At 30.5% G+C, this 27,761-nt stretch overlaps 2 protein-coding genes across 2 annotated transcripts in view; one reads left to right on the forward strand and one right to left on the reverse strand.

The window, feature by feature from the left end:
• The first annotated feature begins 105 nt into the window (after positions 1-105).
• Positions 106-2,236, forward strand: pon (partner of numb). Its single transcript, XM_014238207.3, has 2 exons — positions 106-661; positions 729-2,236. The coding sequence occupies exons 1-2, from the start codon at positions 233-235 to the stop codon at positions 2,007-2,009; spliced, it is 1,710 nt and encodes a 569-aa protein (XP_014093682.2). The 5' UTR covers positions 106-232; the 3' UTR covers positions 2,010-2,236.
• A 7,237-nt stretch (positions 2,237-9,473) lies between these two features.
• The window catches only part of LOC106619599 (protein tweety), a 141,952-nt gene continuing 123,664 nt past the window's right edge, over positions 9,474-27,761 (reverse strand). Inside the window, 4 exon segments of the mRNA XM_014237782.3 lie at positions 9,474-12,902; positions 18,683-19,156; positions 19,489-19,761; positions 19,872-19,990. Of these exon segments, the coding sequence (XP_014093257.3) occupies positions 10,208-12,902; positions 18,683-19,156; positions 19,489-19,761; positions 19,872-19,990 (3,561 nt within the window). The 3' untranslated portion in view covers positions 9,474-10,207.

Here is a 27,761-nt window from a genome sequence, read left to right on the forward strand (position 1 = left end):
GATCAGCTGTTCGCAAAGTATGGTGTATTTTCTTCCAGCAGGGACAGTACGCAAAAGAATTCACTACTGAATGTACGGTTGAAAAAATGAATGGCGGCAGCTGAATTAAATTCAAAATGGCCGTTGTAAAAAGGAGTAATTGATTTCCTTCGACTACAAAATATTTTATGTGACTGTTTAATATTATTTATATATGCTGATATATAATTAAAAATAAAAGAATTTCGTCAAAATGTCCCAATCCATAGTGCAGAAAAGAGATGAAAATGTATTTCGTACACTAAAACGCAAACGAAAATCTGAGGAATGTTTGGAACACACTGCAGATGTTACTATAGACACAAATACTTGCTTTACCAATTCGGCTTTCAGCTCTACGCCAAAAAAAGTAGTGCTACGCAGGCGTACACAAAACCCAATAACGAATGTTGTTGTGCAAGATACTTGCTTGGAAGTGAAATCAATTTCAGATATAATTAAACGTCCAGTTGAAAAGACAGATTTGACTAAAATCGATGGTGACGCACTTTCGCAAAATCCCTACGAAGTTCAACGCAAACCACCCAAGAAGAAAAAACGAGAATCCGAAATAGTAGAAGCATGCTTTGAAAATCCAGCATTGAACTTAGAGCTGCCTGAAAAACAATTTAATCCATACGAAGTAACACTTTTTTATATCATTTCATTTAGAAATATTAAAATAACAATTTAATCTTGTGATTATTCAGGTCTTACGTGATGTGCCCACAAAACAAACTAATGTTGTTCAACCTAATTGCTTTGTAAATGCAGCCTTAAATCTACGAACGCAGGATGTAACTGCAACTAGAAACCCATTTGAGATCCAACGTTGCCAAAGCGTTGAAACAACTACTTCTGCTGTGGGCGTTGAAAACACTGGCTTGGAAGATGGCCAAGTAGTTTCAACCGATTTAAAAATATCTTTGCCTTTTAAGCCTACTGTGGGTTGTCGCATAGATTTCACTAATATACCTATAGAAGAGCTAACTCCTAGCAAGCTGCTGGCAGATAAACTCGTATTTTCTCCCGTCTTATTGTTGCCAAAACGTTCATTGGATTCCGCAAGTGAGGATAGTAGTATGGATATAGGCAAAGAGTTAGATCGCTATCAGCTCGAGCTAGAGAATAGTATTAATGAGGCAAAAATGCGCAAGGCAATTGGACCATGTACGAAATCGAAAACGGAAGATTTTTCTTTAAATGTGTACGTCGAACAAAAAATCACATTCAATCAAAGATTGGCCGAAATAGCCGAAGAAGATGAAGAAAATTATTTTAATGAAGAAGATGTGGAAATAAAGAATACTTTGCATGATTGTATTGAATGTGAATCTCATATTGAATTGATTGGTAAATTACAAAATGAACTAGTCGAAAGAGAAACATGCCTGGTCGAGGAATTAAAGGTCGAAGATGTTGCATATGCCTCTGACTCGGATGACGACGAAATCGACTTCAAGGCACCAGCACCATTTGTGCGTGCATATCAACGCGCAGCAACAACACATGTCGCTGGTAGCAAAGAGTCGTTGCACTCCACCGATTCAAACGGCTCAAGCGATCATAAGAAATCGCTGAATGTACGTAATTTAATACGTAAATCTTTACGAAAACTAATGCATCCAACTAAACATGATAATTTGTTTAAGAATAATACTGATAAGAACAAAATGCTGGACAATGAAATAGGTGAAAATGTAAAGCAACATGCCACCGCATATAAAATGATACGAAATAGTTTAAGACGCAAAACAACCGTCAAACCTTCCAATTCTGCTAAGGCAGCGCCAGCTGCAAAAGCGGAAACATCCATAATCGATAACAGCGAACGCACAATGAAACTAACTGCCGTGATTTCAACGAATACCGAAGGCGAGCGAAACCACACATTGCGTCACAGCTTGCGACGATCGACACGCGAAATTGGGCAACACTTGATGAAATCTGTGTTTCACAAAAATCACGAAGCCTATGAACTAGGCAAGTGATCAGTTTTAAGTTGATGTGGTTATTTTTTTCCATATTGTTTACTACCATACAGCACATTTTATTATTTAATTCTAAAACACAATGTTAAGCACCCAAAGATTATAGCTATGAATGCTAACTGAACTTTCTTTAATGCACCAATGTTGCACACTTAATTTTTATTATTATATTAAGTTAAAATATATGTTTTTTTTTTTGAATAAATTATTGATGCTTAAATAAACGATTACTATAAACATTTTTTTTTATACTGCACCCTTCGGTGGATAAGATGTGCAAACATACATACATCTGTGCAAACTGCCAAAGGACTGCTTACCACTTGCTTTCACTGGCAAGGAGGCACAGAGTGCCATTAACAAATTTAAGGCATCTAAATCCATCGGCTCAGACGGAATCTATTTGCTGATGTTAAAACGCCTATTTTTGATGGAAGTAAATTAAATTAAATTAGTTAAATAACTAAGGACCTCAATTTGTCTCTGACCAGCCTTCCCATACCCGATGTGTGGAAAATCGGAAGAGTGGTCCCACTACGGAAATAGGGGAGTCTTATCGCCCTGTAATGGCTATGACTTCGATGACAGTTAATTTATTGTTTTCCCCCAATACGGTCAATCGTCACAACAACAACAACAACTTTAAGTTCAAATATAAATCGACGTGAAAAACTCGATTTTTGCTGTATTTGTGCTGAAATAACGTTTCAAATTGAGAAAATACTTTTTTACCTGTTTAAACTTGCCTTGAAATTAAACAGTTTTTTTCTGTACATAATATTTAAACATTTTCCTATAAAAAAGTTAAAAAATATAAAAATATACTTAAAACTATTTTAAAAAAATTTCAATTAAAATTAGTTAAAATTAATTAAAATTTTTATGTACTACTACTCAAAATTTTGCTATGAAAGAATTAAAAAATATTATATAATACAAAAATTTAAAAAGTAAAAACTATAAAATTTTGTATTAAAAATTTTAAAACTGTAAATTTTAGATTTCTATTATATTTTATTTTTGTGTCAAATTGAGAAAATATTTTTTACCTGTTTCACCTTGCCTTGAAATGAGCAGTTTTGTTTTTATATTCATATTTGTGTATTTTTGGAAAATGTCCATTTATTTTTTTAATTGATTTTCATTTATTACACTCCTATCGTCACTAATCTGCGAAGCATTCAACGTTGTCGGTGTTAATTATTGTTATTATTATTTTTATGTTTTATTTTTTTGATTACAACATTAATTGTTTACAATTTATATTTTTGGTTTGAGTTTTAACTTTATACGAATTTGTAATCATTTATTTGAAATTTAATAATTTACTTATTTTGCTACTACGTTATCTATGAATTGCAATTGTTTGCTAACTTAGAACCTAATGATTTCTCAAACAATCTGTTGATTTTTGTTGTTTATCAAATTATTATTTTTAATTATTTTAGTTTTTCAAAGTACTTTCACTTATATTTAAGTATTTCAAGTTTCTACTTAAAGTAATTTCATTTAATTCAATTTGTTTAACATTATTTGATTTTGGTTTCATTTCAATGTTGCAATGGTTGGTTGACAACTATCGATAACTATATAATTATTACTACGAATGACGGTGTTTGTCGTTTGTCGTATGCGTTAACGTACATACACATTTAAATAACTAGCCTAATGCATTTTGCATGCTTTAAATTTATTTATCGAGTATGCAATAAGTTCTTTTTTCATTAGTACACTCGTAATATATGGATATATTTATTTATAATATTATCGCGCAATAATATATAATATTATGTAATAATAATTCCACTACATGTAAGTTTATGTATGTTAATGTGTATATTTATATAGCTTGGCTTTTTGTCGTTTTGTTTTTTTTTTTTGTTAAAGAAACTTTATTAACAAATTACAGACTCACAAAACGGCGAACCCTTAATTATTAATAAGTTTTGTTTTTGTTTCAATTGCCGCCATGACCCATAATTATAATTTTATACAAGCACTTCGTTATAAAAACAATTGTATGGAAAAAGTTAAACTTTTATGCTCATTGCCTATGCATTTGTGGGAATGCTGAAGGTGGTTTCTAACAAATGCAATTCTTCTACTTTTACGGTGGAAAATATAGTATAACCTTGAATGTTGTTGCTATTTGTTAAACTCATTAGGCGTGTGAATAGAACATAAACATGTTGTTTGCACATATTTACTATAAACAAGAAGAAAATTTTACTTTGCCTGTACCGCAGCTATAATACCTGTTCCCACGCCAGAAGGTCTAAGTAATCGGAACAACCCGGATCTTTTTTTTTTACTTCGCCTGCACCAAAGCTATAATACCTATTCTCACGACAGTCGGATTTAAGTAACCGCAACGAATCCGGATTTTTATCCGTCTGAGGACTGTTAACTCGGCACCAATTCACGTAATAAACTTCGGGAATGTTTTCTGCCGCTACAACAACAACAACCCTTCACAGTATCAAAGATCTTTATTTTGATTTTAATCGGACAATTCGTATGGCAGCTATATGCTATAGTGGTCCAATCTGAACAATTTCTTCGCAAATTATGTTACAAACTTCGTGGCAAAATGCTGATGTGAACGAGTTTTCAACAAGCAAACAAACAACAATGTATACATAAAACGAAAAAACTGCGCTTAACTAGCACATTAGTCTATAAAATAGTATTTACTCCAGTTTGTTGTTAATTGGTTTCTTTGATTTTACATATTCCTGTAATTTCTATTTTAACCACTTCTAATACGCTACACTAATTTACCTATTTACAGCTCAGCTTCAAGTACCTCATACATTTTATTAACGCTTTCGTTTTATACATTAAATAAATCATTAGTACTACAAGTTCTATGTATGGATGGCTACAATAGTTTTTTCTGCAATAATTGAAATAGTTCAGAGCGAATTTGAATCAATGCATGAATGCATCAGCTCGGTTGCATAGTAAAAAATATCGATATTGTTATCGATTAACACTTCACTAGTCTATGTGCATATTTGTTAGCTTTTTTATGCATGTTCAGTAAAGTTGAGCAAAAATCAACTGGAAAATTGGAAATCTGGATTTTATATAAAAAAAAAAATAAATAAAATAATAATAATAAAATAATTAATTGCAGTTAGCGCAATGTTTGTTGTTTATGAAAAAAATTAGTAAATTTTATGCGGTCGTTTTTGTTGCGCTAATTACTAATTCAATATGAAAAAATATGTTTTTAGTGGTTTATTATTTTTCTCGTTTGTTTAAACAATTTCTAAGCTTTTGTTGCTGGAATGTATATGCTAATGCTATTTAAAAATTGTAATTTGTTTTTTTGTTGCTGTGGTGATTAAGTTACTGTCGGCTTTTCTTTTTTTTAGTAAACCTGTGTGCATTTGTTGCGGTATATTTGTGTTTCTAAATATGCTTTTGTCCTACACTTAATTTATTTGCATCTGCACAGCAGAGAATTTTTTTAAATTCAATAATTTACTGGGGTAATTTCGAAAAATATGTTTGCTCTAAATTTGCGCTTACTTATGCTATATGTTTCATGTTACATACTTTGTATATTTAAATTTTGTTTTCGTTTAATGTTTTTTTCTATTTAAAGTATTTGCTCAGAGTCTACAAGTTAATAAGTCCACAATTTTACTTTTCAACATTTTATTTGCTTTGATTATATTTTCGCGACTTTTTTCGTATGACATTTTCTCAACTGCATGTAATTTAGTTTTTTATGTATGTTAACAGACAGCGCGTACATTTAGACACAGTGGGTGCGTAAAAGTGTGAGAGGGAAATAACTATGCTAATTGAGAAAGTGCGCAAAGCTTACGCATAATATATTTATTGGAGTTGTTTTTTTTTACATTTTTGCAAACAAATACACAGGTAAGCATGTTTTGGTTTGTGTTTTAGTGTGGGGAGTGTTGAAGGCTAACGGCATTGCAACTGTAGTTGACAAGTGGAAAGCGTCAGGTAAACTATGTGCTAGTAGTGAGTTATGCGGAGAGTTTGAAAATTTTCGATTTCATTATTTTTGTATTAAAGGGAATATGTGGTCAATTTCGGCACACATGCACCAATGTTTGCATATTTGTTGCGGTTTGCTGTGCGTTTTACATATGTACATTGTTTACTGTGTGAGTTATGTTATTTTTAAAACTAGTTTGATTTTTGAAACAGTTCTATATAGTCGTCAACCATTTATTTTTATAATTTGTGTTTTATTATACAGTTGGTTTAAATATTTTTCGTCACAACAAATATGAAACATAAAAACATAGTAGAACGAACAAAAAAGCTTTACATACATGCTTTGTCTGTCAAAGCAAATAATAATAACTGTAAATTATTATCAGTTTGTTGTTTTTATTCAAATTTGTGTGCAAATTCGCTTATTATACATTAATTATTAAAAAATATATAAATATTTACATATACACTTGGCGTTAAAACTTAAGTGCTTAAAGTTAAAAACAAATTTTGCATTAACTATATGAAAACGGGACTTTTAAACGGTGTGTATTGTTAAAAATTGTATTTATTTTGCTTCTTTGTTAGTCTAAATAGTCATAACTACTTTTATATGTTTTATGCTTTAACTATAGTATATCATTGTAATATATATAAATATTTGTTTTTTAAATGCAATTATAGACCTGAATACGGATTTTTGAGTTTAAAAAATTCACTACTCATTACATGTCTATTTAATGTAATGCTATTGCAATGCGAGCTTACTGTGTGTACTAATATACTTTTACACTTACACGCTGGCAACGCTTTACGGTTGTTGTTTATTATGTAAGAAACCCGTTACTCGCAACTGCTTTACAAGTTATAGTTTAACAGTTATTTGAAAATTATTTGGTTTTATTTTATTTGGAATTCTATTTTATTTGTGTCTATTTCATCAATTTACAGTGTATTTATTTTATAATAATTAATTTCATTTCGCACAACTTTGCCACCGTTAATTTTTACATGTTTAGTTCATTTTTCTCTCGGTTGTTTTTTTTTATTTATTGACGTCATAAAAATTTTATTTCGCTTACACACTTCGGAATTCATAATAATAATTTAAATAAAAATGTGGTTGAATAAAAAACTAGATTTTAGATAGTTATGTGGTATGAGGAAATTTCTGTATAAATGACAGTTTTATCAATATTTTGCCAGCATCAATTTAGTGCTAAAGAAAATCATAATTTTTTGCTACAACTGTGTACAATAATTAAGTTTTCGAACAAAAAAAAAATTTTGTAATTTCTGTATGAAAACTTGCCATTACAAAAAAAAAAATAATAAAATCTAAAATCAAAAAAATTTTAAAATTCCAAAATTTCTTTAAAAAATTGCCATAACAAAAAATTATAATAATCTTTAAAATAATAAATATTTTCAAATTTCAAAATTTCTTTAAAATTTTATCAATACAAAAAAATAATAATAACATCTTAAATCATAATATTTTCTGCGCCATATTTCAATTGTAGTAGCACTGCGTTAGTGTGAAATTCCATTTTGTTAGTGTGAAAAGTATTTATTTTTTTTAATTCATAAGCACAGTATGAAAGTATTTTGGTTTGGTTGGAAAATGTTTACTAATTCTTAAAATTATCCGTTACACAGTTTAATTACTTACAGCATAACTTAAATAAATATTTGACATTATCAGTGTTATAAATTTATAGTAAAAGTATTTTATAAGTATATTTTAACTAAAAATGCAAATTATAACTAATAAATTACAAATGCATACAATGGGCAACACTCAACAACTTATGGCAAATATAACGGTAATATATTAGACAATTCATTACCCTTCAATGCAACAACATATATTATGTATCAACTTAAGTATTTTAATGCAGATTTAATTAAAGAACTATCTTTGAAAGTCTTAAACGAAATTGTGTGAAATGTTGTGCATGTGTATTAGTATGTACTGTACGTGCGTAATTTGAGCGCGTCACAGTTTGTTGGCGAAAGCGCGTTTACTTTTGTACTTTTCTAAATAAAAAAAATTTTAAACTTATGCATAAATATTTATAAAAACTATTTCAAATAAAATTATAAAAAAAATTATAAAAGTATTTTTGAATAAAATTTTGAAAAATTTTTATATATATATTTTTCCTATTTAAAAAAATAAAAACTAAAATAAAATATTAATTTAAAATTAAATATTAAAATAACAGATTTAAATAAAATATTTTTTTTTGCAAATGAAAAAAAATGAAGTATTTACTTTAAATAATTAAAAAATTATTAACAACTAGTTTGTAATTAAAAATATTTGAGTTAAAATTAAAAAATTATATAATGTATTAAAATATAAAAAGAAAAATCGAATATTTTCTAAGTATTAATTAAAATAGTTTTTTTATGATTGAAAAATAAAATAAAATGTAAATATATAAAAATTTTAATTAAATAAATATTACTAACTGAAAAAAAATGAAGTATAACATTTACTTTAAATAATTTAAAAATATATGAACAACTAATTAGTAATTAAAAATGTTTGAGTTTAAAGAGTTTTTAAAAATATATGAATTAAAATTAAAATTTCTTTAAATTTAGCATAGAAGCAAAAAGAATAAAAAACTTAGTTAATTATATATATATTTTTAATTTTATCTTCAATGTTTTTAATTGCAAATTAGTTGTTAATATTTTTTTCTAAATGTTTAATATAAGTTTTTTTTTTCAATTATAGAACACATTATTAAGTTTTGTTTTTCAATTTAAAAAAACTGCTTTAATTTTTTTTTTATATTAAAAACTATTTTAATTAAACCAAAATTAAAGTATTTTTTATTTTAAATAAGCACATACATAATTAAAATTTTATTTTTTTTTTATAATTAAAATATTTGATTTTAATAATTTAATTAAATGTTTGCAACTAATTTGCAATTCAAAATATTTGATATTAAAAAAATATTAAAAAAAAAAATAAATAAATATAAATACAAAAAATGCAAAAATTGTAAGCAAATAGCTCAAGCTTCAAAATATTTATACCTTAATAATTTATTGGCAGCACTGTATTTGAAGTTGTTTGTCAATGCTGTTTATGGTAGAGTGAATAGAATGAATTTTTATTTTTAAAGTTTATGCATTAATTTTAATATTTTTTTTTTAATTTTCAAATGTAAAATATCAGAAGTAGAAATTCTAAATTATTAAATACCATAGACAGTTTAAAAAAATACCATCGAACATGTAAATTGTTTTTAAAAACAATGCTCCGCCTCCATTATCACCCGCGCTGTGGTACTTATTTGCGTCAAAAAATATATTTTTTTATTTGTGCTTTGCAGAATTGGTTTAAAAATTTAATATAACTGCATATATAAATGTAGAAAATATAAAATGAGTGATTTTGAGGTTAGGAACCACGAAAATATTTGCTGAAAACTCTTAAAAAAGCATTTTTTATAATCTAGTTGAAAAATTAATAAATTATTCGTAATTAAAAATGTAATGCTAAATTAATTTTTCAAGTACCTAATTTTTGCAACACACGTTTTCGCCAGCAAACAATTTTACATAAATGACGCGCTTCGGCTGCTTTTAATTTGTTGTTGTCTTTGCTTTTTAAAACTATTTTACATAAAATTTGTGCGCATTTTTGAACGTTAATAACTTCTCAAATAAGCACATACATACAAACATACTGCAGCGTCGCATACGCGCTGTTTACAAAAACATACTAAGCTAAACTACACAACAACAACGCTAGTGTTGAAACTAGTTACAGCATTACATACATACACTCGTACACATATTTTGGGTTTAGTGATTTGGTTGATGCCAATTTGTCGCTAATCGTTTACTAAAAGAGGCAACACAACAATAAAAACACGCGCGTGAAGCGTCGTGATAATTTTTTGCTTTTGTTTTTTAATTTTTTATTTGGTTGTTTGTTTGGTGTTGGAAAATTGTGGTGTGTTGCACACAATTATTATTATAAATCCGCCGCGCTGCTGCCGCACTGCCCTCCACTTAACGCACAAGTACACGCCCACATTGCGGTTGCTCAACACTGCCCGACGCTTGGCCGCCGGACTGTCATGCTGATTCATTGTCGCAACAATTTACCAACTGTAAGCCGCCGCCGCTGTCGCATGTTTACCGTACGCTTCCGTAGAGGGAGGGGAAAATTTTTATGACGTCTCTAAAAATCATACTTTGAACGTTTTTTCGCGCCGCTGCTGTCTGCTCGATTGTGTGAGGCCACCATTGGCGAGATGATTCTGATGGCCGCCGATGCTGCTGCCGCAAAGCGCTGTATCGTCGCAGGCGTAGGTGGAAATGCGGTGATCGCTACGCGAACGTTCACGATCGTGTGTACGTTCACCACGATGCTCGCTGCTGCGGTATTTGCTGCTGCTACCACCACCACCGCCAGTTGCTTGTTGCAACTGCTGTTGCAGCTGTTGTTGCTGTTGTGAGCGTCGATTGCCCAGTCGTTGCAGTTCGAAGTCGCGCGCATCGGCCACATCGAATGTGGCGGCACGTTGGTGTTTCAGTGCTGAGGCGGCAGCGCCGGCGCGCGATGTGCTGTGCCGATGATGTGCATCACGTTCGCGTTCTCGCTCACGCTCACGTTCACGTTCTCGGTCGCGCTCACACTGCGTCTGTGTTTGCGCCTGTGTCTGTGCAGAGCCGTGATGGTGATGATGATGCGCATCGTATTGCTCGGGACAGTACTCATCGTATTCGTGTTCGTCACAAGTCATTGTCGTCGCGGCAGTAGTCGTGACTTTGGCAGTGGTTTGACTGTCGCGCGTCGTCATCGTTGCAGTGCCTACGCTCGCTGAGGAGCGATGCTTTTTCGGCGGCAATGGTATGGGTGGCGGTGCGGCCGTTTGTGCGGCTGCAGCTGCTGCGGCTGGCGGCGCAACTGTTGTGGCACACGTTGTCGTACGCCGCACAACATCCACGCCGCCGCCGCAGCAGGCACACTCCTACAATTCTGTGACCGAGTAGAGATCGTTGTTGGCATGCGAGCCGCCGCGCTTCAGCGAGCGATAGTACAGCTGCTGCTGTTGTGCCTCAATTAAGTATTGTTGCTGCTGTTGTTGGTGTTTGCTGCCGATTGCTCCATGGTAGTTATTGTTGGGCGTGGTTGCAGTCGCATGCCGCTGGGCCTGCTGTTGCTGCAGCGTATACGAATCATAAGAGTGTTGCTTCTTCATGCCACCGCTGCTGAATTGTTGCTCAATAAAAGCCATACTGCCGCTGCTGGCAGTACGCGCATTATCGAGCGTTTCCGCGCGTCTTGGACGATCGTGGCGTTCTGCGCGCTCACGCTCACGTTCGCGCTCGCGCTCGTAGCTGTAAGCATTGGTGGCGTTTTGTTGCTGCCGCAAACTGGCCGATTTTGGTGGCAAAGTCTGCAAGTGATTGGCGTTTAAGGTGCCGCCCGCCGTCGATGTGCTAATCTCGCGCGACGCTTTCTTCTTTGGCGGCAACGAGGGTGGTTGCTGCTGTTGCGCCGGCATTGCGCTGCTGGGCAGTTGCATTTTCTGCGCTTGTGGTCGTTGTAATGAGCGATACTGATTGAGGTTAGCTGCGCATAGCGGTTGTGGTGAGATCTTCGACTGCTGCGCCTGCTGTGGTATCTCCGGCAGTGGTTGATTTACTATGGAAGCCGGATTTAGTGAACGCTGTGGCGGTGGTCGTGGTGGCTCACGTGGCGCGGCTGTAGGCGGTGGCTGCTGTTGTTGTTGTGCAACCACCATGTGTTGCTGTAAATGCTGTGGCTGTACCGAGGACTGCTGTTGTGGCTGTTGCTGAGCCTGCGGCTGATAGCCCGATGTCTCAATGCTGTAGACCGCCGTGGCTGGCAGTATGTGTGTCGTGGGCGGGTGGTGTTGGTGCAGCTGCTGATGTAGCGTCGGCTGCTGTTGCTGCAATTGTAGTTGTGTTTGTTGTTGCTGCTGTTGTTGGGCTGCTTGTAATGCGGCTAATTGCTGTTGCTGCTGCTGCTGCTGTAACTGCAGTTGGTGTTGTTGTTGATGCTGCTGCTGTTGTTGTTGGAATTGTTGTAGCTGCTGCTGCTGCATCAACATTTGTTGCTGTTCTTTGGCATAGGAGCTACCCACGCCCGTAGTGCCCGGTATTTCGGTGAATGTGTTAGTGGTACGCGGCTTTGGTGGTGGCAGCGGTGCCGGTGGTGGCGGCGGCTGTTGGTGCTGCGTTTGATGTGGCACAATTACTTCGGTCGTGTAGGTTTGCGGTATGCAGTCCGGTTGTTGGCAGTAATCCTTCGAAACGGTCGCAATGGAGGGTGTCTTGGCGCTGCGCAGATTCGGCGAGGGGCTGGCGCCCTTCAACGAGCCACCGTAGCGGCCGACATGCCGCAGCGTGGCACACTTATTTGCTGTGGCGGCGGCGACAATATTCAAATTGTTATTGCCACGCACCGCCTTCGGTCCAATACTAATATACTTCGGATCGAAACGATTGAAACTGTTATTAGTGACATCGCGTGGATCACGATCATCGTCACGATCCAAACCATTACCGGTGGAACGATGTACAGCTTGTGCGGAGAGTACGGAGCGTATGGAGGAGCCAGCCGAACGTGGTAATGTAGCCGAAGCGAAGATATTCTTCAATGAGTTGGTCTGCTGTTGTTGTTGCTTGATGTGATTGCTGATGTTGTTGCTGCCGAGAAGGTTGACGTTGTTGGTGTTGCTGATGCCTGCATTTGTGTTGCAGGCAAGCGATTCTCAGTAAAAATCGCTAGATTCGAGAGTCTTACACTGTTTGCTGAGTGTAGCATATTTGCCATTATTGGGACCGCTCAGATAGCCCGATGAGTTCTGCTGATGGTGCGAGGGTAGACGGCCGAGTGTGTGATGACCCGATCTGTGGGAAATGTGGAGGAAGAGTAACAGTTAGAGAGGAAGAGGTGAAAGCAATAGAGGAGATGAAGAGATGCGTAATAGTGTTAACTATGTGAAACAGTTTCAATATAAGTGTAATTGGTAGAATATCGGTCATATATTTATATACATCATATTGGTGTTATTTATATGGTGTATACATTTTTAGGAATGGGAGTATGTGTTTACGTATGTAAATGCATTTGCGGTTTTATGATTTAAGAAATATTAACAAATAATAGTGGTACTTAAATTGGTTTCCACGAACCGGATAATGTAATTGTGCAGAATTAATAATATAATATAATAACTACTTCAATATCAATTAAATATTTTCTAAATGCCAACTTGTGAGAATATTATGTATTCTATTACGAAAGATCGTAAAAAGGATGTGTTATCTGTTGGTCGGATAACTCGGATAAACTTCAAACGTGCTCATAGGAAATATGAATCAAATAAAATATTTAAAAAAATAATCAAAAATTCTATATCCATAGACTTCGGATAACTCGGATAAGCCTTAAAAGTTATTTTATTCAAAAGTAATTTGAATATAAATAAAAAAGTTATTTCTAATACTTTACAAAAAAAGATACAATTTTAAAATATAGAAATTTTCAAAAATAGAAATATTCTTTAAGGTATGAAATAATTAAAAAATTAATAAATTTTCAATATTATAAAATTATTTTAAATTAAAAAAAATTATTTAAATTAATAAAAATTTTATTTAAAACGATAAAAATTAAGAAAAAAAGAAATAAAATATTATTATAAGATTTAAAAAAATCCATAAATCTTAATTTGCAAATTCTAAAAAATATTTATAAAAAATGAATGAAATAAAAAAAATTGTAACAATAATTTTCCAAATTTCAAATCAATAAATAATAACGTATATATGAGTATTTAATATGTTAAATAGAATTAATTAAAAAATTAAAATTAAAATAACTTTATAATTAAAAAATTTGATTCTATAATTTATATAATATAAAAAAAAAACTTTTACGAAAGTTAAATTAATTTTCTAAAAATTTAATAACAAAGTAGTAAAAAAGTTATTTAAAAAAATAAAACCTTAACTCTTCAATAACGCAAAAAACTAAAATAAATATTAATTTATAAAACTCTAAAAAATATATAAAGAAAATTGAAAATTTAAAAAGAGTTTAATTTTAATTTTTAAAATTCAAATAAATGAACTCATTATTTAGAATAATAACTTAAGTATACAACATTTTTTCACAATTATTCGTAAATTTTTTTATTGGTATATCAATAACTAACAAAAACCTTTTACGCGAATTAAATTAAATTTTTAATAATGGAGTAGTAAAAATTATACGACTTTATAAAAAGCAATTTTCCCTATAATAACACAAAAAATTAAGGTAAATATAAATTAGAATTAATGTAGTAAAATCGAAAATTAGTTATCCGGATAACACTTAGATGCGAGCTAAAAAAATAATTACTACAAGTTAATACAGTACAATTTGTTTTAATTATGCCAGTTTAGCAGAGTTGTTTGTCTACCTATGTACATATACATATATAATATTCAAATGCATGTATTGTATTTAAGTTAAAAAAACAGTTATTCGCGTTTCTGAACAGTTAACGGTTAACTAAAATTTTTGGATAATATTAAACATTGAATACTGGTACTAATGTTTTATTAAAAAATAACGTATTCGCGTTATCCGAAGAGTTCGATAGCACAATTTTTAAGATAATATTAATCATTGCGTACTTTTATGAATGCTGTGTTAGAAAATAGCTTATACGCGTTATCCGAATGCTCTGAATATTAATGAATTTTTAGGATTTATGTTCATTTTTCTTTAACTCTCGTAATGCAAAATTATCCACGCAATTTAAACCATGCAAACATGCTTTTGTTGCCATTGTAATGATCTATGTTAGAATCGTCTCAATTTCCCCTCGCTTTCATTGAATATTAATTAATTACTAATTATCTACTGATATTATCATTAAGTATACTTAATTAGCAGTCTTTGCATGTTAAGCCACCTCAATTGGCTTTGGGCAGCAACAAGCTTAAAATAGGCAATATGCCAGCTGCCAAAATCTTACACCTAACTGCAGCTGGCTGATTATGCACCGAGCTATGGTTTGCTCAAGTCAAAGGGTACGAGCGCTTGTCTATTTAAATGCAAATATGTGTATCAGTGTGTGTATGTGCATAAAATTATGCAATTGTACACACGGTTTAAAGCATTATTTAAATATATGTGTGTGATGTGTGGTATGTATGTGTGGTTTGTGCATATGCTACATGCATCTGGCTCATATAGCTGTTTTGTTAATCTGCTTGTGAAATGATAATATTTTTACAAGTGTAAACTTTAAGTTACAACAACAAAAGTGTGTGTCTCTCGCTAGTGTATTAATATATATATGTACATATGTATATGCTTCACTATAAATGATTAATTTTTTCCAGTGCTTGTTTCGCATGTGTTTTTTATTTTTGTACGTGTAAACTATTAAGGATGAAACATACGATTTTTTATAAATTTTTTTTATGAAAGTAAATTTAGTTTTTTTGCCCAAAAATCAAAAATTTTAATTTAAAAAATTTATAAAATTAAAATTTTAAATTTGAAATATTTTAAATTTTAAATAATTTTTTTTTTTATTTTCTTTTACTAAAAATCAAAATTTGTATCAAAAATTAGTAAAATAATAATAATAAAAAGTTAGTCAAGAATCTTTCGGTATTCAAAAAAATTTGAATTTTTCACATTTAATATTTTAACGAGAGTATGCCTCTTTATTGCAAAAATTATAAATCAAACATAAAAGTATGATTCAATATAAAAAGTTTTGTTTTTGTTGTCCAACTTTTTGATTCTTCAGTTCAATTAATTTAATCAAAAGCACAACACAAGTGCTCCGGTGTGTATGAGTTACTTAAATGTTTTCTGCATATGACTGCGAAAAAGTTACGTATACGCCCAGCAGCATAGGACATGCAAAAGTGTGTTTAAGCTTAATGATGGTTTTAAAAATTAATCGTTGTATGCTCAAGCGCAGTTAAGCGCAAATGCTTGCTGTTTGTCGCTATATTTAAGTTAAAATAAACTGTATTTATTTGACTTATATAAAGGTGGGATTAAATTCATAAAAAAAATGCCAGCGCTTAATACACTTTAAGCTACGTGCGCTTACGCAAAATATTTCTCAATGATATAATATATCCAGTATGTGTGCATATCTATTGCATATTGCATGAGCTTACTATACCCTCTGCTTAGATTTTACTAATACGCAGTGGCAGCCTTTACAAAGTTCTATGCAAATTTAATTTATTGCAATTTTTATAGACAGCTGTTAATAGCACATGAAAATATATGTACATAAGTACGCGTAATGCACTTTTTACCGCAAATTGTAAATATTCTCAAATATTATTTGCGGTTGCAAAACAAAAACAAAAAACTTAGCGAAATTGCATTAATATGAAAAGTATTAATATGTTTTATGCAAAATTATGCTAATTATGCGGAAAATGTTGTGAAATGTTATAAAATAAAATTTTAATAAATAAAAATAAATATTTGTGTAACTGTGCTTGTTATATTTGCATATCAACTTATTACATATAAATAATAATTTGGTGCAATAAATAAAAATATAAATAAATCAGCAAATCTATTCTAATTTGAAATATGAAACATACATTTTAATTTTATAATAATAATATGATAAAAATTAATAGAATATAAATAAAAAAGTTATTTTCTAATACTTAACAAAAAAAAAAAGATAAAATTTTAACGAAATGCTTTTAAAATAATTAAAACGATAAAAAAAAATGTTGATAAATTTTAATATAAGAAATTTTAAGAAATATAAGTATTCTTTAAGGTATGAAATAATTAAAAAATTAATAAATTTTCAATATTATAAAATTATTTTAAATTAAAAAAAATTATTTAAATTAATAAAAATTTGATTTAAAACGATTAAAATTAAGAAAAAAAAATTTATTATTTTAAATTAAACATGTATTAATAAAATATTATTATAAGATTTAAAAAAATCCATAAATATTAATTTGCAAATTTTAAAAAATATTTAAAAAAATTAATGAAATAAAAAAAATTGTAACAATAATTTTCCAAATTTCAAGTCAATAAATAATAACGTATATATGAGTGTTTAATATGTTAAATAAAATTAATTAAAAAATAAAAATTAAAATAACTTTATAATTAAAAAATTTGATTCTATAATTTACCAAAAAAAAACTTTTACGAAAATTAAATTAATTTTCTAAAAATCTAATAACAAACTAGTAAAGAAGTTATTTAAAAAAATAAAACCTTAACTCTTCAATAACGCAAAAAACTAAAATAAATATTAATTTATAAAACTCTAAAAAATATATATAGAAAATTGAAATTATTAAAAAGAGTTTAATTTTAATTCTTAAAATTAAAATAAATGAACTTATTATTCAGAATAATAACTTAAGTATACAACATTTTTTTCACAATTATTCGTAAATTTTTTTTATTGGTATATCAATAACTAACAAAAAACTTTTTACGCGAATTAAATTTAATTTTTAATAATGGAGTAGTAAAAATTATACGACTTTATAAAAAGCAATTTTCCCTATAATAACACAAAAAATTAAGGTAAATATAAGTAAAACTTTTTTATAAAAAAGAATGTAATTAAAAAAAATTTAATTAACAAAAATTTAATTAACAAAAATTTAATTAACAAAAATATAAATAAATAAATTTCTACAAAAAAATTATTAATAGTAAAATTTTTTTATAAAAAGAAATTTGATCAACATAAATATAAATAAGTAAATTTTAACAAAAAGAAAATTAAAACACATTCGCTCATAAATATAAATAAATTATAGTACCAAGCAAAAAAACTTAATCGTAAAAATTATTCTTTTTTTTAAATAATTGTATTGACTACTAAAATTAATTTATATGAAACGAGTTCCCTCACAATAACAAAAAAAAAAATACTTTATATAAATTTATTTAAGTTCTTTATTAAAATAATTTTTTTCTCTTAATTAGTGATGATGGTGATGGTCAAATTTCATAAATTTGAATATCAATAGTTTTTAATTTAAATACAAATATTTTTGTATGAAAGTTGAGTTAATTAAATTTTGCGAAAATCGTGTTTGCTTTAATTAATTTAAAAATAAAATAAAATCATCTAAATTTAGTAATTGAACACTTTCAATATAAAAAATAATTTTTTATATATTTAAAATATTTTTATAATAAAAACAAATTTATATTTTGAATTAATTATATAAAATATTCTTTTTATTACAAAAAATTTATTTTGGATTAATTTTTTCAGCAGTTTATTAAATACATTTAGAACAAAAAATAATAATTTCTCAATAAATTATTTGACAGTTTAAGCTGAAATTTCCGTGCGAGGATTTATAACAAATAAACATAATTTGTGTGGTTAATAAAGTAGAAAAATGTATAAAAAAAAATCGCAAAATTTAATTATATTTTATGCAAATATAAATCAACTTTTTACGAAAAATATAGGCAATTGTAAAATACAAAAACTTTAAATGTCTAAAAAATTAAGTAAATGCTCCGATTCAAATAATTATAAATGCCATTAAAGTGTGATAATGGAAATAATGAAATCAAGCGCTAGTTAAGTGGACAAAAAGCCAAATAAAATGAAAATGGAAATGAAAAAAAAAATCAATAAAAACCATGCCTTGTGCCATGCACCACAACATCATAACCCGGCGGTGGCGATGGTGATGCCTTACCACCGGCACTGCCGCCAGCTGTGAGACGGCCGCCCAAAATGCCGGTGGCCGAGCCGACTAAGCCGATGGCAGTGCCAGTGTTGCCAACACCACCACCAATGCCAGCGCTAGCGTTAGTTCTATGTGGATGATTGTTGTATTGTAGTGTGGTTGTAGTTGTTGTAGGTGATGATGTAGCGACGAACCCTGTTCTCATTCCAGCGGTGCCATTGCGATGCGAGCCCAGCGTGCCGCTGCTGCCAATGCCGCCAATGCCACTGCCAGCGCCGATGCCGTGCGTTGCCGTTTGCTGATGGTGCGGTAGTGTGCGATTCATGGTGCCCGTATGCAGTGGTGCGGTGGGTGAAATGCTAGCGCTCGGTGCGTTCGATGGGAAAAGCGGCGTGGTTTCAGACTTATCAATATCCAGTGAGCTGGGTCTAAAGCGAGCGAGAGAGAGCGTGAAAAAAATAAACACACACACAAAGAGAGAAATTTCAAGGAGGGAGACAGTTAGAGAGAGAGAGAGTTTGTAAAAAATAGCAATAAAGTTATTGCAAACAGTGTGTGAAGAGAGAAATCGAAAATGAGAGCAAAAATATTTCGAAAATGATCACGCAAAGCGTTCAAAACGAGTTAATGTTGAAGATATTTGTAAAACGTGTTGAAGAATTAAAAAAAACGTAGAACACGAAAGTAGAAAACCAAAATTATTTACATAAGCGTGCCAAATATTTGGTTACCAGCGCTCTTGGTACATTTTCGTACTTACCGTTTGCTCAAGTAGATCCAAGCATGCGAATCGGCATACACCAAAATGGTGAGCAAAAACGAAGTTAAAAGTCCGGCGACCATCATGAGGCTCAAACCGAGCAGACCGCCACTGCAGAGTCCGTGCAAGGCATCGGCATAATGCCGATCGATAGCACGACGATCAAGTGTGGCCGAGAGTACAGTAAGATTACGTTTTGTCTCCTCGAGATCATTCTCCATGGCTTCGAGCGTTTTGTGCACATCGATGCGGGGATACGTTTCTTGGCTCATGCTAAAGAGATTGAGGAGAGCGTAAAAATTAGGAGAGGAAGAAGGGTGTGTTAAAAATGTATATTATAAAGTTTTTTTTTTTATTGAATGACAAACTATTATTTTGCTTACCGCTGTATTAAATAAATAGAGTCACGCGCACGTTCCACTAAGTCACGTGACTCGTTCAAACGCAATATGAAGCGATTACGCAATGTACCGCAATTGAGGAAATATACATATGGGCTGCGCTGTAATGAGATAATGTAAAAAAGAGAGGTTTTTAGTAGTTTCTAAAGATATGTGTGGCGTTGAAAAGAGGGAAAGCAAAAAATTGTGAATAACTAAATATTTAATAATTATATAAGAGCGCACCAAATATAAAAGTTATTGTATAAAAATGAAGAAAAATCGAAATTCAACTGAAATTAATATTATTATACTCTAAAAATTTTAAAGAAGAATAATTTCTAAAACAAAAATAAAATACGAAGAAAAATAATTATCAAAAAAGATTAACGCAGTGTTCATAAAAATTTTTTCCAATAGAATTTGCGGAAAAGGTGCCTAAATTATTATTTCCCTTTCGAAAACAAATTTGCGCTACTTTTTATCAAGTTCTTATTGGCTTTAATCACTTTAAATCACAAATAAAAAAATGTTGCCTACATTTTGGCGCATTTATAATAAAATGCAAGTAATATAGAAAATAAAAATTACTTTTGTTAAAGCAAAAAAAAAAATAATATTATAATTTCCAACAACAGTTTAACGCAAATAAAATATAATTAATTAGCTATTTCCAAATTTTTTTTAGTAACAATTTTATATTTTTTATATTTGCTTTGTACAGTTTTTGTACAGAATACTGTAAAAGTACGTATACATATTTTATACTAAAAATTTATAGAACGTATGCAAAAATATTGCCTACATTTGGGCGCAAACATTTTTGAAATTCGTTATCTTAACCTATTGCAACAGTTTTAGTATTGTTTTTTAAGCTTTTTTTTTATAATAGTTTTATAATTTTGTTGTATTGTTGTACGATTTATAGAGAAAAAACATTATTTTCATAAACAAAAAACTTTAAAAATACTATACTTTCCAGTAATAGTTTTCCTCAAATTTAATATGATTGCAACTTGAATATTTAAAAAATATTTTTTTATAATTTTTAATATTCCTGTTTGGTAAAGAATATACCGTAAACAAATTTCACACATATTCTACGAAAAAAATGCTGCCTACATTGGGGCGCATAACTTAAACATTTAAATTTCTAATGCTAGAATTTTACACAAAATTTTTTTAATTTTTCCTCTTTTCAAATATTTAATGTCGACAAAAAACAACTTTAAATTTAATGCTCCCAACTTCCTGTCAATTCAATGAATTGCGCTGAAAAATATGCTTCAAAATCGCATTGTTAAACGCCACATACACAATGGCGCATTGCCAACCCTTAGTATTAGCGCCAATGCTAACATGGTTGCCGTCGAAAGCCTGGCGCAGCTGGATATTCACGCCGCGAAGACTCTATTTTTCCTACGCAGCAATGCATTTGCTCGTAAAATATACTTATGTGCAAATTTGTTGCTGTAAAAATGTCAACTGCAGGCGAATGCGGCACGTCGCACAATTTAGAGAATTACAACGAAAGAACAGAGAAAAGAGGGAGCCAAGTCGGCGGCAAGACAATCGGTGGTTGATGGTGTGAGTTGTTGGCGGAATAAGACAGCACGAAGCCGTTACAATGTTATAGAGGAGAAACCTTTAGGGCGCGGTGGCTCAGTTCAAACGATAAACATTTTAACGTACGCTGACGTGCCATAATGTACGTAGGTAGTTGCAACAAATTATAAATTTTACTTGCATCTCACCGCTCACTCTTCTAACGCTGTGTGCGGCATCTGGAATGCATACTTCAATTGCTGCGTTTACTTGCATTTCTCAATCTCCTTTCCAGTTTGTCTCCCACCCGACTTATGTGCGTACATTCGCCGCACAGTTCGCTTATCTGTGGACGTTTGCAATCAACAACAGCACGTTTTCGCGCTGATGAAGTTAATCAAAAGTGGCAAATTAAACGGTTGCTTTTGCGGCGCTGTTCAGCGAAGACACCATTCCGCCATTAACTGTGTGCGCGCGGCGTAAGATGTGGTATTGTGCTAATAGAGAGTGGTGTAAGAGAAGAAAAGCGGTTTCTAGCGCTCTACGAATGACCAGATAGGGCAATGAAACGTAGTTTTTTGGTGTACAAATATAAACGTTGATTACTGAGAGATAGTAACCTATTTTCTCCTCAAACAATACGTATCTCAATGAACCGATGAGCAGTGCTCGATACCTTTCGTCTATTTAATTATTTCAAGTGATCTGGATCTTTTAAAGCTTTCCCCGATCACTGAAGTCCATCAGACCAGGCCCATGATCTTGTTATTTACGGTAGATTCGGTCGCTATATTGGAAAATTGGGCAGTGCTCGGTACCTTTCGTCTACTTAACCATATTCTAGTTTATTTACTGAATATTTACTCATTTCAAGTCATCTAGATCTTTTAAAGCTTGCTTTGACAACATAGATTTGTCAGTCCAGAGGTTCAGTTATTACCTCGTTATTTTTCGTAAGATTTGGTCGCCTAAATTGGAAAATAGGTTCAGTTCAGCCGGTTTACGTGAGACTAGTTATGTATAATATCGTCGTGTTACAGCAGCGTTTTGTGTGTACTGTGATAACGGCCATGGAAGATGTGGACTTAGTCAAATCCAATATTTGAAAATATGGGTTAAAAGATTATGCTTCCAATAAGCCGTTCTATGAGATATTGCGTTATAACTTAGAGTGCCAGATACTCAGGTCTAATTATCTGTATTAAGAAAAGATCCGCTCCCAAGTTAGCTGAGTAAATCTATCATTAACTAACCAAGAACTAGGTTAATTAGGTTTTTTTAAACTATTTGGGTTGGGTGGTATTTATGCTCTTACAACAATAGTAATAAGAAGTACTTAAACTAGTTTTTATAATATAGTTTTGTATTGACACTTCTTCGATTTTTGCCTGGGTTTATGCGGACTCCGAACTGTTCAAAAGGTGAAAGCTCTCCAAAGATTGTGGATAACTCTTTTCTATTTCGAAATAATGTTCACATAAGCAGAGTTCTGCAGCTGCTGACACTTTCGCGATACTCAAAATTTTCCTTTTTTGAAGCTAAAAATTGCAAGGATCAACTTTGCAGACATTTTTCTTTAAATGAAACTGTGAATTATAATTGTTATTGCGCACGCTTATTTTCCGCTAAAGTCGTTTAATTTACATTCTGCTTTTGGCAGCTCGCCGGACACTCCTTGGCACCGCAGTGCTAAGTTTTCGTTATTTTTCTTTCTCGCTGCAATGTTTACAATGCTCCGGTTAAGCGGTATTTGCCGCGCTAGCTACCAAGAACCACAAAGGCTTCAAATTAATGTGCAAATTTGTTATTGTCTGCCACAAAAACAACAATAAAAGCAAAAAACAAAAAAAACGTGAGTTTCGGTATTTTAAAAAGTTATTATTTTCCGCTCCTCTTGGTTGTTCGCCATTACCGAGACACTTCCCGCGCTTTCAATTGTCTTTGTAAAGTTGTGCGAATTTTCACAAGTTTGTAAAATGCATCATTGCCGCCAACTTCACACTATAAAGTTTGCCGGTTGTCTGCATAAAATCGCTTACAGCCTTGCTGCGTACATATAGACAAATAGAAGTCTGTGGCTCTATGTGCATTTAGGCAGACTGGATATCTCTACTTTGTTTGTTGAGCCGTTGTGACTACATAAATGTCGAAAAAATTTTCAGAAATATAAAAAAAAAGTGAAATATTTTTATACACACATATGTACAAAAAATTCCTGTGGCAATTCCAGTTCAAGGCTGGCAAGCAGCCAACAATTTCAGTATAACGCTGTGGTTGAAAGTCTTACATGCGTTGCATGCTTTTAGGCGCTAAATTTGCATCTTGCTATAATATAATATGTATATACCTATCTGGCTAACTGTGTGCAACAATTTAATTTTATAAATTTAATTTTACATTCATTATAATCATTTTTTATTTGCCAAAAAAACAAAGTTTCTATGCTATATATAATATAAGCCTACTTGAAAGCTTTTGGTTATGTAATTATATGCCAGGAAAATTTTGTAGATTCGTTAGTAATTCAGCTAAAGTGAATGGCAATTTTATACAACAAAATGTTTGCAGAAAAAATTTAGTAATATATAAAACAGCTTTAAAGCTTTCGTATATAAGCTTTTACCAAAAATAAACTTTCGCAATTTAAACAAATGAAATTAAATATCGTAAATAAATATTTATGAGCTTACTAGCTTTTGAACTTAAGCTTTCACCAAAACTAACTATGCAAGCAAAATCGGAACGCAACATTTTCAAGTTAAGCTAAAGCCCAGAGCCTCAAGTGTGAAACAGAAGCGCGCTAATAATAAGAAAAAAGGTATTCTATGATTTCAAATACATTGTCTTCTGCTCTGAAGATAATATTAAGAGTTAAATTTGGTAAAAATAACGTTGCCTACATTTAGGTGTTATTTATCCAATTTTTTTTATTAAAAGTGTCAAAAAGAGAGGAATAATAATTAAAAAATACTTCCAAACTTGTTAATTTTGAAAAGAAAAAATAATATGTATCTGTATAACATATGCATATCAATATTTTTTGGCTGCCAACAAGTATGCTATTTTTATTAGGTGATATGAGAATTTATTTCTATAATATCTATAACATAAATTTGTTCTTGAATTATGTCTACCTATTACACTATGCGACAGCTTCATAATGTAAAAAACAAATTATTAAAAAATGTTGCCTACATTTAGGAACCTTACACATGTGTGGATGTCGAAATTAATCTTCTAATTATTTCAAGATAAATTTGCTCTTGAACTCTTTTTCTGTTCAACAACGTTCTAATTGTAAAAAGTTTTGAAAAATGTTGTCTACATTTAGGAACTTCATATATGTCTGGTCAATTTCTCAATATTTTTATTTTTGTGTAATCCAAAATACCTTATCCGTTTGTAATTTTACTTAATAAATTTATATAAGCAACCAAAAATATGGTGGATTTTATTAAGCTCAAAAGTGTTTCAGAAAATATTTACACACTTTAATAATTTTCCATATATTATATAATATTCATATATTTAAAGCTGCGTTGAAGTTATTTTAGTAACAAGCCTAACTGTATGCACTATTTTATGTATGGATTGCAAAATTAAAGAAAAACTAACAGTGTTGCCTACATTTTGGCGAATAACAACGAAGGCACACAGCTAATAAAAACAAATTTTTGATTCGTATATAATTACAATTAAATTCGAGTAAAGGTAAAATTATTATTACGATTTTCTAAAGACATTTCAAAAAAAAAAAAAACTTCTGAAGTAAAATTACTAGCATTATAGGGTGCTTCACCAACGAAATAATTTAAAAAAATTCCATGAAACTCAAAATGAAATTCTATGCAAGTAGAAACCTTTATTTTGTTCGGGATTAGGCTGAAAATAATTTTCCTCATATATTTGCGCCTAAAAGCGCACTATTTACTTAAAAAAATCGAATACAAATGCTCCCACATATTTGTTAACATTTTGCAAAGCAAACAGATTGCAAAAACAAATAAACACATAAAAATGAGCGGCCAAAATTGCACTTGAATTGGCAGAGGCTAAGCTAAAATACACGGATACTATATATTTTTTATGTATGAGTGAATCGTATGTGTTCTTTTTGCTCATTTGCGTGCCCCAATTGGGTTTATCAGAGCGCATTGCACACGAAATTGAATTGTATGCGAATATGAATGCACACAAGCAAATCCGAATTGGCACAATTGGCTGCCACGCCAACGCCAGCGACAAAAAGGCACACACCCACAAATATGCACACATACATGCAGACAGGCGTGCAATTGAATGTAGATATGAGGAGAAAATAAATAAAAAATTATTATGCATATAAAATGGCATTTGCACGCGAATAGTGAGCGCAAGCCTTTTTAGAGCGCAACTAAATACACACATATATACATATGTGTATGTATGCTGTAATAAAAGCACACTTGCATACAAACATTAATACGCATTCACTCACATACACTTACATATATTTTTGTTTATTTTTACACTTTCAAGCAAATACAACGCTGAAAAGCGCTTAGCGTGCGCACACATCAACACACGTTCATTTGCCACAAATGCAGCACTTAGCATAAGACAAAAGGTGTGGGGCGTTGTAGTGTCGGAAATACGTATATAAATATTTGTTTTGCTCTATTTCTAAAATTTATTTAAATGTTTACACATTTGTGTGTATGTATGTGTGTGTATGTGTGTTGACAAATACACAGTTAGCTTCATTCAATGCAGTAATAGTTGTAATAAAACGCTTTATCGCCAAACAATAGCATTGCCAACATTGAATTTTTGCCATTATTTAGTGCTAGAGCGAAATGCAGCGGTATTTTTATTTATATTATAGTTTATTTCCTACACTTTTTTCTAATTCAATTGTGCATTTGTATATTTTGCTAGATTTGCTCAATCCAATTTAACTGTAATGGCGCATAAAAATAAATTCTTTGTTTGTGTTTGTCAGAGGTAGACATATAGTGTCAATAAATGTTGTGTACTACACGGCGTATGAGTGTTGCATATGAAGGCTTGGTTGTTTAGATATTACTATTTACCAGTAGCTACGTATGCACATATGTATATGTATATATTGTCTGGCAATTTGTGGAATATGCGTGTTGCTCTGTAGTCTTTAGAGTAAATTAACTGGGCTTAGAACTTTTTAAATTTTAATTTTTTTAATTTTAATAGAAATAAGCTTATTTATTTTGTATAATTTAAAAAAAAATATTTTTAATTTAGTTTCTTAGAATTTTTAAGTAATTAAATTTTGTTCATTATTTAATGTTAATTTAAATTCCTTTTATTTCTAACTTTTTTTAAAAATTAATTTTTATACTTAAACTTTCATTACTGATTTTATTCCAATTTTAATTATTTTATTTGAATCTTGACTTTTTGTGAAATTAACTTTTTTCGATTAATATTATAATTTGTTTCTTAGTATTAATATTTCATTAATTTGTTTATATTTTATATTTCTTATTAAAAACTGTTTACTTTTTAAATATTTTTACTTAAAATTTTTTATTAATTTTTATTTTATTAAAATTAATTTATTTTGCAAAATTTAATTTTTTTCATTATATATAATTGTATTTATTAAATTTTAAATTGTTTAAATAAATAAACTTTGTATTTTCATTATTACCTTTATTTTGATTTTAATTATTTTATTTAAATTTTAAGTTTTTCAAATTAACTCTATTCATGTAGTTCTTTTTTAAATTCTTATTGTATCTCATATTTTTTTTAAATTAATTTATTTTACTTTTACGTTCTTATTTATATTGTTCAATATTTGTAAATAAACATATGTATGCACGTATATTTTTTTTAAATTTAATTTTTGAATATTTTTTAAATAAATAAACTTTAACTTATGTTTTTATTTTTAAAAATTATTATTATAAAATTTTTTTTTTTATTAAATTTAATTTAAATTTTTATTATGTGACTTAAATTTTAATTCTTTTTAAACCAACGCTTTTTATTTAATTTATATTTAAATATTAATATTTCATTAACATTTTCTTATATTAATTTTTTTATAATTTTTTATTTTTTTATATTTAATTTTTTGTAATTATTTTTCTGTAAATTGTTTTTGAATAAATTATTTAAAAATTTCCAATTGCTTTTAGTAGTTTTAATTTTTTGTAGATTATTTGACTGTTCCATGTATTACTTTTAGTGTTTAATCTTTTAAATTAATTAATTTTTTGTATTTGATTTTTTTAATTATTGTTTTGGAATTGGTTTATGTCATTAAAAAAAAATTGTATTTCAATATTTTTAAAAATGTGTGGTTTTGACAAAAATAATAACATA

Source organism: Bactrocera oleae, chromosome 5, assembly GCF_042242935.1.
Source record: "Bactrocera oleae isolate idBacOlea1 chromosome 5, idBacOlea1, whole genome shotgun sequence".
Taxonomy (NCBI): domain Eukaryota; kingdom Metazoa; phylum Arthropoda; class Insecta; order Diptera; family Tephritidae; genus Bactrocera; species Bactrocera oleae.

What these genes read in the sequence shown, in the direction of transcription:
- pon (XM_014238207.3), top strand. Translation starts at nt 233, where the DNA reads ATGTCCCAATCCATAGTGCAGAAAAGAGATGAAAATGTATTTCGTACA. An exon ending in AACAATTTAATCCATACGAA is followed by an intron (nt 662 to 728) that starts GTAACACTTTTT and finishes GTGATTATTCAG; the next exon opens with GTCTTACGTGATGTGCCCAC.